Source organism: Rattus norvegicus, chromosome 1, assembly GCF_036323735.1.
Source record: "Rattus norvegicus strain BN/NHsdMcwi chromosome 1, GRCr8, whole genome shotgun sequence".
In the NCBI taxonomy this organism is placed as follows: domain Eukaryota; kingdom Metazoa; phylum Chordata; class Mammalia; order Rodentia; family Muridae; genus Rattus; species Rattus norvegicus.
Genome location: NC_086019.1, coordinates 247456975 through 247471338, shown reverse-complemented (window position 1 = coordinate 247471338; position 14364 = coordinate 247456975). Strand labels below are relative to the sequence as shown.

The window sequence follows — 14364 nt, the reverse complement described above, 5'->3', positions numbered from 1 at the left end:
TGGCATAACAAGGTAACACCAGAGAAAACCTGACAGCGAGAGGCAAGCACAGGAACACAAGTAACAGAAAACAAGACTACATGGCATCATCGGAGCCAATTCTCCCACCAAAGCAAACACTGAATATCCAAACACACCAGAAAAGCAAATCTAGATTTAAAATCACATTTGACCATGATGATGGAGGACTTCAAGAAAGACATGAAGAACTCGCTTAGAGAAACAGAGGAAAACATAAATAAACAAGTAGAAGCATATAGAGAGGAATCACAAAAATCCCTGAAAGAATTCCAGGAAAACACAATCAAACAGGCAAAGGAATTAAAATCGGAAATAAAAGAAATAAAGAAAGCACAAAGGGAGACAACCCTGGATATAGAAAACCAAAGAAAGACATAAGGAGCTATAGATACAAGCACCACAAACAGAATACAAGAGATAGAAGTGAGAATCTCAGGAGCAGAAGATTCCATAGAAATCATTGACACAACATTCGAAGATAACATAAAACGGAAAAAGCTACTGGCCAAAACATACAGGAAATCAAGGACACAATGAGAAGATCAAACCTAAGGATAATAGGTATAGAAGAGAGTGAAGACTCTCAGCTCAAAGGACCAGTTAATACCTTCAACAAAATCATAGAAGAAAACTTCCCTAACCTAAAGAAAGAGATGCCCATCAACATACAAGAAGACTACAGAACTCCTAGTAGATTGGACCAGAAAAGAAAATCCTCCTGTCACATAATAGTCGAAACAAAAAATGCACAAAACAAAGAAAGAATATTAAAAGCAGTAAGGGAAAAAGGTCAAATAACGTATAAAGGCAGACCTATCAGAATCACACCAGACTTCTCACCAGACACTATGTAAGCCAGAAGATGCCGGAAAGATGTCATACAGATCCTAAGAAAACACAAATGCCAGCACAGGTTACTGTATCCAGTAAAACTGTCAATAAAAAAAAAGATGGAGAAACCAAGATATTCCATGACAAAACCAAATTTACACAATATCTTTCTACAAATCCAGCCCTACAAAGGATAATAAGTGGTAAAGCCCAAAATAAGGAGGCAAGGTATACCCTAGAAAAACCGAGAAACTAATTGTCTTGGCAACAGAACAAAGAGAAGAAAAGCACACAAACATAATCTCACATCCAAACACGAATATAACAGGAAGCACCAATCACTATTCCTTAATATCTCTTAACATCAATGGACTCAACTCCCCAATAAAAAGACATAGATTAACAAACTGGATACGCAATGAGGACCCTGCATTCTGCTGCCTACAGTAAACACACCTCAGCGGAAAAGAAAGACATTACCTCAGAGTGAAAGGCTGGAAAAAAACTTTCCAAGCAAATGGTCTGAAGAAGCAAGCTGGAATAGACATTCTAATATCAAATAAAATCAATTTTCAACTAAAAGTCATCAAACAAGATAAGAAAGGGCACTTCATATTCATCAAAGGAAAAATCCACCAAGATGAACTCGCAATTCTAAATGTCTCTGCTACGAACACAAGGGCACCTACATACATAAAAGAAACCTTACTAGAGCTCAAAGCACACATTGCACCTCACACAATAATAGTAGGAGATTTCAACACCCCACTCTCATCAATGGACAGATAATGGAAACAGAAATTAAACAGAGACATAGACAGACTAAGAGAAATCATGAACCAAATGGACTTAACAGATATTTATAGAACATTCTATCCTACAACAAAAGGATATACCCTCTTTTCACCACCTCATGGAACTTTCTCCAAAATTGACCATATAATCAGTCATAAAACAGGCCTCAACAGATACAGAAAGATAAAAATAATCACATGTGTCCTATCACACCATCACGGGCTAAAGCTGGTCTTTAATAACAATAAGAGAAGAATGGAAGTTGAACAATGCTCTAGTCAATGATAACCTGGTCAAAGAAGAAATAAAGAAAGAAATTAATGAACTTCTGAATTTAATGAAAATGAAGGTACAACATACACAAACTTATGAGACACAATGGAAGATGTGCTAAGAAGAACACTCATAGATCTGAGTGCTTGCAGAAAGAAACAAGAGAGAGTATATATAAGCAGCTTGGCAGCACAACTAAAAGCGCTAGAACAAAAAGAAGGAAATACACCCAGGAGGAGTAGAAGGCAGAAAATAATCAAACTCAGAGCTGAAATCAACCAAGTAGAAACAAAAAGGACCATACAAAGAATCAACAGAACTAAAAGTTGGTTCTCTGAGAAAATCAACAAGATACAAAAACCCTTAGCCAGACTAATGAGAGGACACAGAGACTGTGTCCAAATTAACAAAATAAGAAATGAAAAGGGAGACATAACTACAGTATAAGAGGAATTCAAAAAATCATCAGATACTACTACAAAAAGCAATATTCAACAAAACATGAAAATCTGAAGGAAATGGACAATTTCCTAGACAGAAACCAGGTACCGAAGTTAAATCAGGAACAAATAAACCATTTAAGCAACCCCACAACTCCTAACGAAATAAAAAAGGTCATTAAAGGTCTCCAAACAAAAAAGAGCACAGGTCCAGATGGGTTCAGTGCAGAATTCTATCAGACATTCATAGAAGACCTCATACCAATACTATCCAAACTATTCCACAAAATTGAAACAGATGGAGTGCTACCGAATTCCTTCTATGAAGCCAAAATTATCCTTTCAGCTAAATTACACAAAGACCCAACAAAGAAAGAGAACTTCAGACCAATTTCCCTTAAGAATATCGATGCAAAAATACTCAATAAAATTCTGGCAAAGCAAATCCAAGAGCACATCAAAACAATCATCCACCATGATCAAGTAGGCTTCATCCCACACATGCAGGGATGGTTTAATATATGGAAAACCATCAATGTGATCCATTATATAAACAAACTGAAAGAACAAAACCACGTGATCATTTCATTAGATGCTGAGAAAGCATTTGACAAAATTCAACACCCCTTCATGATAAAGGTCCTGGAAAGAATAGGAATTCAAGGCCCATACCTAAAAATATTTAAAGACATACACAACAAACCAGTAGCTAATATTAAACTAAATGGAGAGAAACGTGAAGCCATCCCACTAAAATCAGGGACTAGTCAAGTCTGCCCACTCTCTCCCTACTTATTCAATATATTTCTTGATGTTCTATCCAGAGCAACCAGATAACAAAAAGAGATGAAATGGAAACAGATTGGAAAAGAAGAAGTCAAAAATCACTATTTTCACATGATAGGATAGTATATTTAAGTGATCCCAAAAATTCCACCAGAGAACTACTAAACCTGATAAACACATACAGCAAAGTAGCAGGGAATAAAATTAACTCAAATAAATCAGTAGCCTTCCTCTACACAAAAGAGAAACAAGCCGAGAAAGAAATTAGGGAAATGACACCATTTATAATAGTCCCAAATAATATAAAATACCTCGGTGTGACTTTAACCAAGCAAGTGAAGTATCTGTATGATAAGAACTTCAAGCCTCTGAAGAAAGAAATTGAAGAAGATCTCAGAAGATGGAAAGATCTCCCATGCTTATGGATTGGCAAGATTAACATAGAAAAATGGCCATTATACAAAAGGGATCTACAGATTCAATGCAATCCCCATCAAAATACCAAACCAATTCCTCAGAGAGTTATACAGAAAAATTTTCAAATTCATCTGGATAACAAAAAACTCAGGATAGCTAAAACTATCCTCAACAATAAAAAGACTTCCTGGGGAACCACTATCCCTGAACTCAAGCAGTATTACAGAGCAATAGTGATAAAAACTGCATGGTATTGATACAGAGACAGACAGATAGACCAGTGGAATAGAATTGAAGACCCAGAAATGAACCCACACACCTATGGTCACTTGATTTTTGACAAGGGACCCAAAACAATCCCGTGGGAAAAAGATAGCATTTTCAGCAAATGGTGCTGGTTCAACTGGAGGTCAGCATGTAGAAGAATGCAGGTCGACCCATGCTTATCACCTTATACATAGCTTAAGTCCCAGTGGATCAAGGAGCTACATATCAAACCATATACACTCAAACTAATAGAAGAAAAAGTGGGGAAGCATCTTGAACACATGGGCACTGGAGAAAATTTCAGGAACAAAACACCAATGACTTATCCTCTAAGATCAAGAATCAACAAATGGGATCTCATAAAACTGCAAAGCTTCTGTAAGGCAAAGGGCACTGTTGTTAGGACAAAACAAGAACCAACAGATTGTGCAAAGATCTTTACCAATCGTACAACTGAAAGAGGGCTTATATCCAAAATATACAAAGAACTCAAGAAGTTCAACTGCAGGGAGACAAATAACCCTATTAAAAAATGCGGTTCAGAGTTAAACAAAGATTTCACAGCTTAGAAATGCAGAATGGCTGAGAAACACCTAAAGAAATGTTCAACATCTTTAGTCATAAGGGAAATGCAAATCAAAACAACCCTGAGGTTCCACCTCACACCAGTGAGAATGGCTAAGATCAAAACCTCAGGTGACAGCAAATGCAGGCAAGGATGTGGAGAAAGAGGAACAGTCCTCCATTTTTGGTGGGATTGCAGACTGGTACAACCATTCTGGAAATCAGTCTGGAGGTTCCCCAGAAAATTGGACATTACTACCTGAGGACACAGCTATACCTCTCTGGCATATACCCAAAAAATGCCCCAACATATAACAAAGACACATGCTCCACTATGTTCATAGCAGCCTATTTATAATAGCCAGAATCTGGAAAGAACACAGATGCCCTTCAACAGAGGAATGAATACAGAAAATGTGGTACATCTACACAATGGAATATTACTCAGCTATCAAAAACAGTGACTTTATGAAATTCATAGGCAAATGGATGGAACTGGAGAATATCCTCCTGAGTGAGGTAACCCAATCACATAAAAACACACATGGACTCATTGATAAGTGATCATTTGCCCAAATGCTCAAATTACCCTAGATGCACAGAACACATGAAACTCAAGGATGACCAAAATGCGAATGCTTCACTCCTTTAAAAGGGGAACAAGAATATCCTTGCAAGGGAATAGGGAGGCAAAGTTTAGAAGAGAGGCAGAAGGAACACTCATTGAGAGCCTGCCCTACATGTGGCCCATATATATATATATATATATATACAGCCACCAAACTAGGTAAGATGGATGAAGCAAAGAAGTGCAAGCTGACAGGAACCGGATGTAGATCTCCTGAGAGATACAGCCACAATACAGGAAATACATAGGTGAATGGCATCATTACACCACTGAACTGAGAACGGGACCCATGTTGAAAGAATCAGAGAAAGAACTTTTAGAGCTTGAAGGTGCTTGAGACCACAAGAACAACAATGCCAACCAATCCGAGCTTCTAGGGACTAAGCCAATACCCAAAGATTATACATGGACTGACCCTGGACTCCAACTGCATAGGTACCAATGAATAGCCTAGTAAGAGCACCTGTAGAATGGGAAGCCCTTGGTCCTGCCAAGACTGAACCCCCAGTGATCGTGATTGTTGGGGGGAGGATGGTAATGGGGGGGATGGGGAGGGGAACACCCATAGAGAAGGGGAGGGGAAGTGGTTAGTGGGATGTTGGCCCAGAAACTGGGAAGGGGAATTATAATCGAAATGTAAATAAGAAATACTCAAGTTAATAAAGATGAAAAAAAATCTAAAAAAAAATAAAGAATAAAACAAAACCAAAAATTAAAATAAATAAAATTAAAATCTCTTTCCTATTTCAGAAAATGCTTAAGGCACAAAATGATAATTATATATGAATAGTTTTCTTACATAATATATTAAATAAATAATAAATGAAAATCCCATAATGGCATGAATTTGGAAAAGCAGTGGAAAAAATACAAAGCTTATTTATTCACAATTTCTTATACTTTATCACATGATTTGAGTCGGTTTACATCTCTGCTGCACTTCATATTGTCTTTTTCCTCAGTTATGTTACTTTTTGTAGTGAAATAACTGTCAATGTGTTCTGATTAACCAATTCCCCTTATTTGTTCCTGAATCCATATTGTACTTTCATGGCTCAATAACTATTCAAGTTGGTTTTCAAATGATACTGAACCGAGGCTTTTCAAAGCTCTGGCAAATAAGTTTTCAGTGACTGTGAATTTACTTGAAAAATGAAATAAATGAATATATATAAATGCTTTACCTGCTTCCACTTAATTAGGTAATAATCAATAAAGTCCCGAGGATTTGTAACATCCAGTGATTCTTGATGTTCTTTTATTTTCTTCAGAAGGTAGTTTCTATTATAATACATATTTTTAGCTAATGTCGTATGACTTCCCGGACAATAATCAATTAAAACAGGGAAAAAACTGCAAAACTACATGGAAAAACACCAAGGATTTATTAAATGCATAATGTATAGTAAAGAAATACATACATACTATAATCTAGCAATTCTCATTTGGTTTATAGTTACATATATGGCTTAGGTTCACCTTGAAAAAGAGTTGCTCCATTTTAGTATAATAATATTATATATAAACTCTATGCTAGTAGAAGAATTGAGGAAGAAAATCCTGCTCATATAATTCTGGTTCATAGTGAATTTTCCACATTCAGTAATAATTCAATTTTACCTGCAAAGTTTAAATATCATATGATATAAAGTAGTGTAATCCATACATTCTGGATGCCAGTATATGTTAAGAAAATAGGGTAAATAATTTACTGCAGAAAGCTTTTCAATCAGCCAATCTCTGAGATGAAGTGAAAGTATAGAATTGTGTGGGTCTCTAAAGCTGCTTGGACAAAAATTATACACCTTTATTTACTTCTCTGTGGTCCAAAACTACTATATAGAAAGAGAGCAGGAGATGCTAATTCCTCACATGGAAAGATTGTCACGATATTAGTGACCTACACACCATACAACCATTCATACCACCATTTCTTCTTGTTCCCATGTCAGGGAGGATCCAAAATAAAGCAGCAAACATTCCAATGTTTTCAGTGCTTCCTGTATCATTATCCAAAGTTTCCTTTAGCAGATTATTTTCTGTCTACACTGAGCAATTATGCCAAATACTGAAATAAGTAGGTCTTAACTTTTCACAGTACAAGAACTTGTGAGTAATGCAAGAATATTCTTTTATGAGTGACTGAATATCTTTCTAAAAATCAATGGATTAATTTGTAGAAAAAGCTCTCTGAAAGTCAATGACTAAAAATAACATCACATAGGAAGCTAAGTAGCTTGAGCCATCTTGGCATTTGTGCTTTGTTTATCTGTTGGTTAAGCAAAGGATGTAGACCTCCCTTGCAGAGGTCCTATCCATACTACTCTAGGCAGGTCATGTGTATCATTACACCACTATTAGTCCCCTTGTAATTTGACCTGAGAGAAAGAATAGTCACAAGTTTCCAGGAGGAGATGAATTTTATTCACCTGTGTCCAGGGACTGCTCAAAATCTTCATGTTCTCATTGAGTTTTTCCATCAAGTTAAGAAAATCCTGATCTTTATAATCAAAACGATTCTGGAAAATAATGGAGCAGATGACATTGCAAGGAGCACAGCCCAGGATAAACGTGGGGTCACAGGGTGAGCCTGAGGAATGGGAAACAATTGCAATATGTTATTAAAATATACCAAGAGGGCACTTTATCTTTGTAAATAGATAAAAATCCTGGAGAAATTTTAAACTTCACTAAAATAAGATTTTCAGTCTTCATTTTATTTTGGAGAAAGTACTTAAAGACAAGTTTCTTCATAATTTAAGCAGATAACTTGACTGTTCTGTGAAAGGTATTTCAGGGGTGAGTATCATTCACATAGCAATTGAAGATCTGTTCATCACCTAAGCCAAAACAGCGAATACAGAGAGAAATGGTTTACACAACAGAAGACAGATATGTAATATACTTAGCAAAAATGAGATGTTGTTAATGAAAACAGTTCAAGGTTACTTATACCAGTCATTTTAGTAAGTTCTTTGTGTTTGAAGATTAATACTGTCATGTGTAATTTCTTAAAGCATACAAAACATAATAAAATGAAATTATGATAATTTTTCAAATCATGATGAAATTCTATTACATAGCGAAGGAATGAAATTATATTTTGACTCATAAGTAACCAGGACTATGAAAACGAGCATTCAAGACACATTGCCACATCAGTGAATTTGGGGAGATGAAAGTAGGTCCACAAAATGAAAACAAATATCATCTGGTTTGGGATCTATAGATGTAGATGATGTCACTACCACCATTATCAATAGCAACTCTTCTGTACTAAAATGATAAGCAATAAATAAGTTATGTTCGCGCTAAGAATGGAACTCATTAGACAATTAAAATAAAAGCTGTTGTAAAGTAATGCCAGTAGATCGCGATCCTTTGTACTCTAACAGGATGGAAAACTCAAAACACAAAAATTTACTTACCATTGGTTTTCCTCAGTTCCTCCACAAGGCACCGTGCTTCCTCTTGAACATGATCCTCAATGTTCCTTTTCCCCATGCCCAAATTCCGCAGAGTTGTGAGGGTAAAGCGTCTTATTTCTTTCCATCTATTTCCATGGCTAAAAACAATTCCTAAACAAATGGGAATAGAAACTACAATGTGATCTCAGAAAGAAAGAGGGCACTGGAGAAGACACAATCCTAGAGAGGCATAGTCTGAGCCCCAGGATCAAGTCTGGCCTTTGCTGTCTATCTTCTTCCTCTCTGTGAATGCTACCCAGCTCACTCATAAAAATGCATACTTACCAAGGTCTTTATTAATTTTTTCAACTACTGGGAAGCTTCCTCTTTCAGCAAACTCCTCCCCATGATCAATCAAGGCTTCTTTTACTGCTTCATATCCATGCAATATCACAGTGGGCTTCATGCCAAAGTAAAGAGTAAATACAGGACCATACACTTTTGAGAACTGGAAATTGAAAAGCAACCAATGGGTACTTGTCACTTTTCAGTGATGTCACAATGGCCCAGGCACTTGATATTTAGAATACAATAAAGTACCGCATCAAAATATTCAGCAGGTCTCTTGATTGTATTTCAATAAGTACTTCAGGCAAAAGTTTTCCAAATTCATTTTGGGGCTGAATTGCTCATGAATAAAAGATCCATTCCATGGGCAGTCACCAACCCTGACAACTGTTACTGATTCAATGTTGTGCTTGCAGACAGGAACCTAGTATGACTTTCCTATGAGAGACTCAAAGAGCAACTGATTGACAAAATTATAGATGTTTACAGTCAAAAATCGAACTGTAGGAAGAGTAAGGAAGAGTGGGAAGATTGAAGGAACATAAGGGAATAGCAATTCCATAAGAAACCAAAGAGTGTTAACTAACCTGGGCCACTGGGAGTTTTCAGGGACTAAATCACAAACTAAAGAGAATACAAACCCTGAACTGAGGCTTCGGCACATATATAGGAGAGGACTACCTTGTCTGGCTTCAGTGGGAAAGGATGTGCCTAATCCTACAGAGACTTTATACACCAGGGAAGGGAGATGAATAAGGGGCACCTTCTTAGAAACAAAGTAGAAGGAGAATGAGGAAGAACTATGCAAGGGGATGATAGTCAATATTGGGGGGGGGTAAATAACATAATAATAATAATAATAATAATAATAACTAATATTAATTTAAAAATGTAAAAGTACTCAACATTTAAAAGCACTCTTTTTTATCACTTGATGCCTGGACAATCTAATTCCTTGTCGCTCATACTAAAATTAGTGTCAATGCTCAGATGACGATTTCACCAACACCTGTAAGCCTTTTTCTGTGCAACTTACCTTCAGGAATAAAAGAGAAAATCCATAGTGAGGACCCCAAGTTAATTATATCATTACCACAAGTGTGGAGACTGTGTAGTACCAAAGCTGCACAAAGCATGGGCATCTGTTAAGAGAACAGTTTCACCCTGAGGCATTCTTGGTCCCAGGCACAGAATAAAAGTCAATTTGAATAGTATCAAATATGTTTAGTTCTCTTATTTCCTGTGTTTTGCCTCATCTATGGATATTTTATTTTAATAAAACATCAGTTATTTAGGGAACTTCAATACCAAAAGATAATAAATACACATCTTTAAAATGCTGCATGATTTGGTGGATGGTGTCATATGCCCTTTTCCAGAGACTTAGCAAAAAATATGGAAACAGCAATAAAATAAAGAAAAGAAGTATACATAGTTTTCGCAATTTTCCAAATGTTATTTTAATATGTAAAGACCCAAAGTTCTCTAATTCACCATAGAAATTGCTTTTTCTTCAATTTCTCATGGGGATAGAAATGAACCTTCATAGGATTCTAACTTTACAATCATTAATCAATTAGAAGGCCATTTGGGCAAGTCCTGAAAATGTAAATGAAAATAAGATTACACAGACTTTATACGCTATAGTTATGAATATATGTATATAAATATACCTATTTGCATGTACCAATTAATAAAAGAATGGCCATTGATTGTATAAAAGAAAAGTAGGAGTGTATGGGAGGGTTTGGAAAGAGAAAAGTGAAAGAGGAATATTTTATGATCTCAAAATAATAATTATGTAATTATAATCTCAAAATGAAAAGAAATTTTTAAAAGAGTTATATTCACCTTTCCTTGCAAGGTAAAAGAGGAGCATAAGCATACTTACACTGGTTAAGGATTGGGTGATGTTCTTCACATTTAGCTGAAAGATATTGCCAATAATTGGGAGAGGAATAGGGCCTGGGGGGAGCTTTCCTCTCCCAGAACTCTGTCTCCAGATTGACAGGAGAATAAGACAGGTGAGAGTGAGCACCAGCAACATGACCAGATCCATTGAGTTTCTCTTTATTGACACAGCTCTGCCAGGAAGCATAGAGCTTTTATCATGTGGCTGCTGAATCAATATTGCATAATTGACTAATCAGCTACCTGCTGATCTTTTTCTTTTACATGAACTTTATCCTAGGGACAATAACAAAAATAAGCTCTTCTTCGTTCTTAAACATCTCATGATATAACTCAAACTGTGTACTTATCTGCTTGACCTTCCCAAGGTTAGAAGTATATGCATGAGCCACCATGCCCAAGTTTAACTGTATATTTAACTGTGTGTATAATTGAAATATTTGTTACCTCAGACATTTACACAAGCATTCTCAATAACTGTAACTTTATAAATATTTAATACCCCATTTTTCATTGGGTTGTTTGGTTCTTTGATGGTTAGCTTTTTGAGTTCTTTATAGATTTTGGATATTAGCCCTCTATCAGAGGTCAAGTTAGTGAAATAATTTTCCTTAATCTGTCGGCTGCTGATATTCCCTATTGACTATGTCCTTTGCCTTACAGAAGCTTTCAAATTTTGCGAGGTCCCGTTTATCAATTCTTGATCTTAGAGTATGAGCAATTGGAGTTCAATTTAGGAAATTTCCCCTTTTCCAGTGAGTTCAAGAAACTTTCCCACTTCCTCTTCTATTAAAATCAGTGTCCCAAACTGGGATCCAGCTCAAGGAGAGGCCCCAAGGACTGACAATATTACTGAGGCTATGGAGTGTTCACAAAAATGGACCTATCATGAATACTCTCTGAAAGACCCAACAAGCAGCTGAAAGAGAAAGATGTAGATATTCATATCCAACATATGGACAGAAGCTACCAGCCCCTGTGGTTGAATTAGGGAAATCTAGAAGAGGCTGAGGATGAGGGCAACCCTTTAGGAAGACCCGCAGTCTCAATTAACCTGGACCTCCGAGAGCTCTCATAAACTGAACCTCCAACCAGGCAGCAGATACCAGCTGATATGGGGCTCCCAACACATCTACAGCAGAGGACTGCTCAGGCCGTGTTCAGTCAGAGAATATGCACCTAACCCTCAAGAGACCGGAAACCTCAAGGATTTATGAAGTCTGATGGGGTGGCAGTGGGGAAATCCTCGTGGAAATAGGGAGTTTGTTGAAGTGGGGGAGATACGGGATTGGAACAGTCAGAGGGTGGACCCAGAGGGAAACATATTCTAGAGTGTTAAATAAAGATAATAAATAAATTTTTAAAAAGTATTTAAAAGACTAGTGCGGAATTCTATCAGACTTCATAGAAGACATCATACCAATACTGTCTATACTATTCCACAAAATAGAAACAGACAGAGCACTATCAGTTTTCTTCTATGAAGCCACAACTACTCTTAAACCAAAACCAAAGACTCAACAAAGAAAGAGAACTTCAGACCAATTTCCCTTATGAATATCGACTGACAAATACACAATAAATTTTTGCAATCCAAATCCAAGAACACATTAAAATGATCATCCATAATGATCAAGTAGCTCCATCCCAAGGGTGCAGGGATCGTTTAATATACAGAAATCCATCAATGTAATCCGCTATATAAACAAACTCAAAGATAAGAACCACATCATCATTTCATTACATGCAGAAAAAGCATTTGACAAAATTCAACACCCCTTCATGACAAAAGCCCTGGAAAGATCAGAAATTCAAGGCCCAAACTAAGCATAGTAAAAGCAAAACACAGCAAAACAGTAGGTAACACTAAAATCAATGAAGAGTAATATGAAGCAATTCCACTAAAATCAGGGACTACATGAGACTGCCCACTCTCTCCCTATTTATTCAATGTAGTATGCAAAGTTTTAGCCATAGCAATCAGACAAAGAAAGGAGGTCAAAGTGATACAAATTGGAAGGGAAGAAGTCAAATATGACTATTTGCAGATGATATGATAGTATACTAAAGTGACCCCAAAAGTTCTACCAAAGAACTATTAACCAGCTAAAAAAATTCAACAAAATGTCTAGAGATAAAATTAACTCAAACAAATGAGTAGCCTTCTTCTACTCAAAGGATAAACAGGCTGAGAAAGAAATTAGGGAAATGGCACCCTTTATGATAGTCTCAAATAAATAAATAAAATATCTTGATATGACGTTAACTAAGCAAGTGAAAGATCTGTATGACAAGAACTTCAAGTCTCTGAAGAAAGAAATTAAAGAATATCTCAGAAGACGGACAGATCTCTCATGCTCATGGATTGGCAGGATTGATTTAGTAAAAATGGCCATTTTGCCAAAAGCAATCAACAGATTCAATGCAATCCCCATCAAATTTCCAACTTGATTCTTCATAGAAATAGAAAGAACAATTTGCAAATTCCTTTGGAATAAGAAAAGAAACAGGATAGAGAAAAATATCCTCAACAATAAAAGAACTTCTGGGGGAGTCACCATCCCTAACCTCAAGCAGTATTACAGAGCAATAGTCATAAAAACTGTTATTGGTACAGAGACAGGCAGATTATATCAATGGAATAGAACTGAATACCCAGAAATAAACCCACAGACCCATGGTCACATGATCTTTGTCAAAGGAGCTAAAATAATCCAATGGAAAAAAGATAGCATTTTCAAACAATGGTGCTGATTCAACTGGAGGTCAGCATGTAGAAGAATGTGGATTGATCCATTCTTATCACCCTGTACAAAGCACAAGTTCAAATGGATCAACAACCTCCACATCAAACCAGATACACTTAAACTAATAGAAGAAAAAGTGAGGAAGATGCTCGAACACATAGGCATTGGAGAAAACTTCATGAACAAAACACCAACAGCTTATGCTCTAAGAACCAGAATAGACAAATGAGACCTCAAAAAACTGCAAAGTTATGTAAGGAAAAAGACACCGGCATTAGGACAAAACGGCAATCAACAGATTGGGAAAAGATCTTTATCAATCCTCCATCTAATGGAGGGTTAATATCCAAAATATACAAAGAACTCAAGAAGTTAGACTCCAGATAGCCAAATAACCCTATTAAAAGTGGGGTACAGAGTTAAACAACGAATTCTAAGCTGAGGAATATCGAATGGCTGTGAAGCATGTAAAGAAATAACATCTTTAGTTATCGGAGAAATGCAAATCAAAACAACTCTCAGATTCCACCTCATACCAGTCAGAATGAATAAGATAAAAATCTCAGGTGACAGCAGATGTTTGCAAGGATGTGGAGAGAGAGAAACACTCGTCCATTGTTGGTGAGATTGAAAACTGGTAGAACTATTCTGGAAATCAGTCTGGATGTTCCTCAGAAAACTGGACATTCCACTACCTGAGGACCCAGTTATACCTCTCCTGGGAATATACCCAAATGGTACTCCAACATACAACAAAGAAACATGCTCCTATATGTTCATAGCAGCCTAATTTCCAATATCCAGAAGATGGAAAGAACCCAGATGCCCTTCAACAGAGGAATGGATTCAAAAAATGTGGTACATTTACACAAAGGAGTACTACTAATCAATCAAAAATAATGACTGGGGTTGGGGATTTAGCTCAGCGG

General features: G+C 36.5%; 1 protein-coding gene across 4 annotated transcripts in view; it reads right to left on the bottom strand.

The window, feature by feature from the left end:
* LOC134485234 (cytochrome P450 2C6-like) overlaps window positions 1-10876 on the bottom strand; it is a 30453-nt gene extending 19577 nt beyond the window's left edge. Inside the window, exons 1-5 of one of the 4 annotated variants that reach the window (XM_063281038.1) lie at window positions 10669-10876; window positions 8775-8937; window positions 8451-8600; window positions 7452-7612; window positions 6207-6383 (exon numbers count right to left, since the gene is read on the bottom strand). In XM_063281038.1, coding sequence (XP_063137108.1) covers window positions 6207-6383; window positions 7452-7612; window positions 8451-8600; window positions 8775-8937; window positions 10669-10875 — 858 coding nt within the window. In that variant the 5' untranslated portion in view covers window position 10876. Of the gene's footprint in view, window positions 1-6206; window positions 6384-7451; window positions 7613-8450; window positions 8601-8774; window positions 8938-9813; window positions 9920-10668 lie in introns of those variants that run through there. The other 3 variants (XM_063281036.1, XM_063281039.1, XM_063281040.1) reach the window with 3 other exon arrangements.
* Window positions 10877-14364: the final 3488 nt, after the last annotated feature.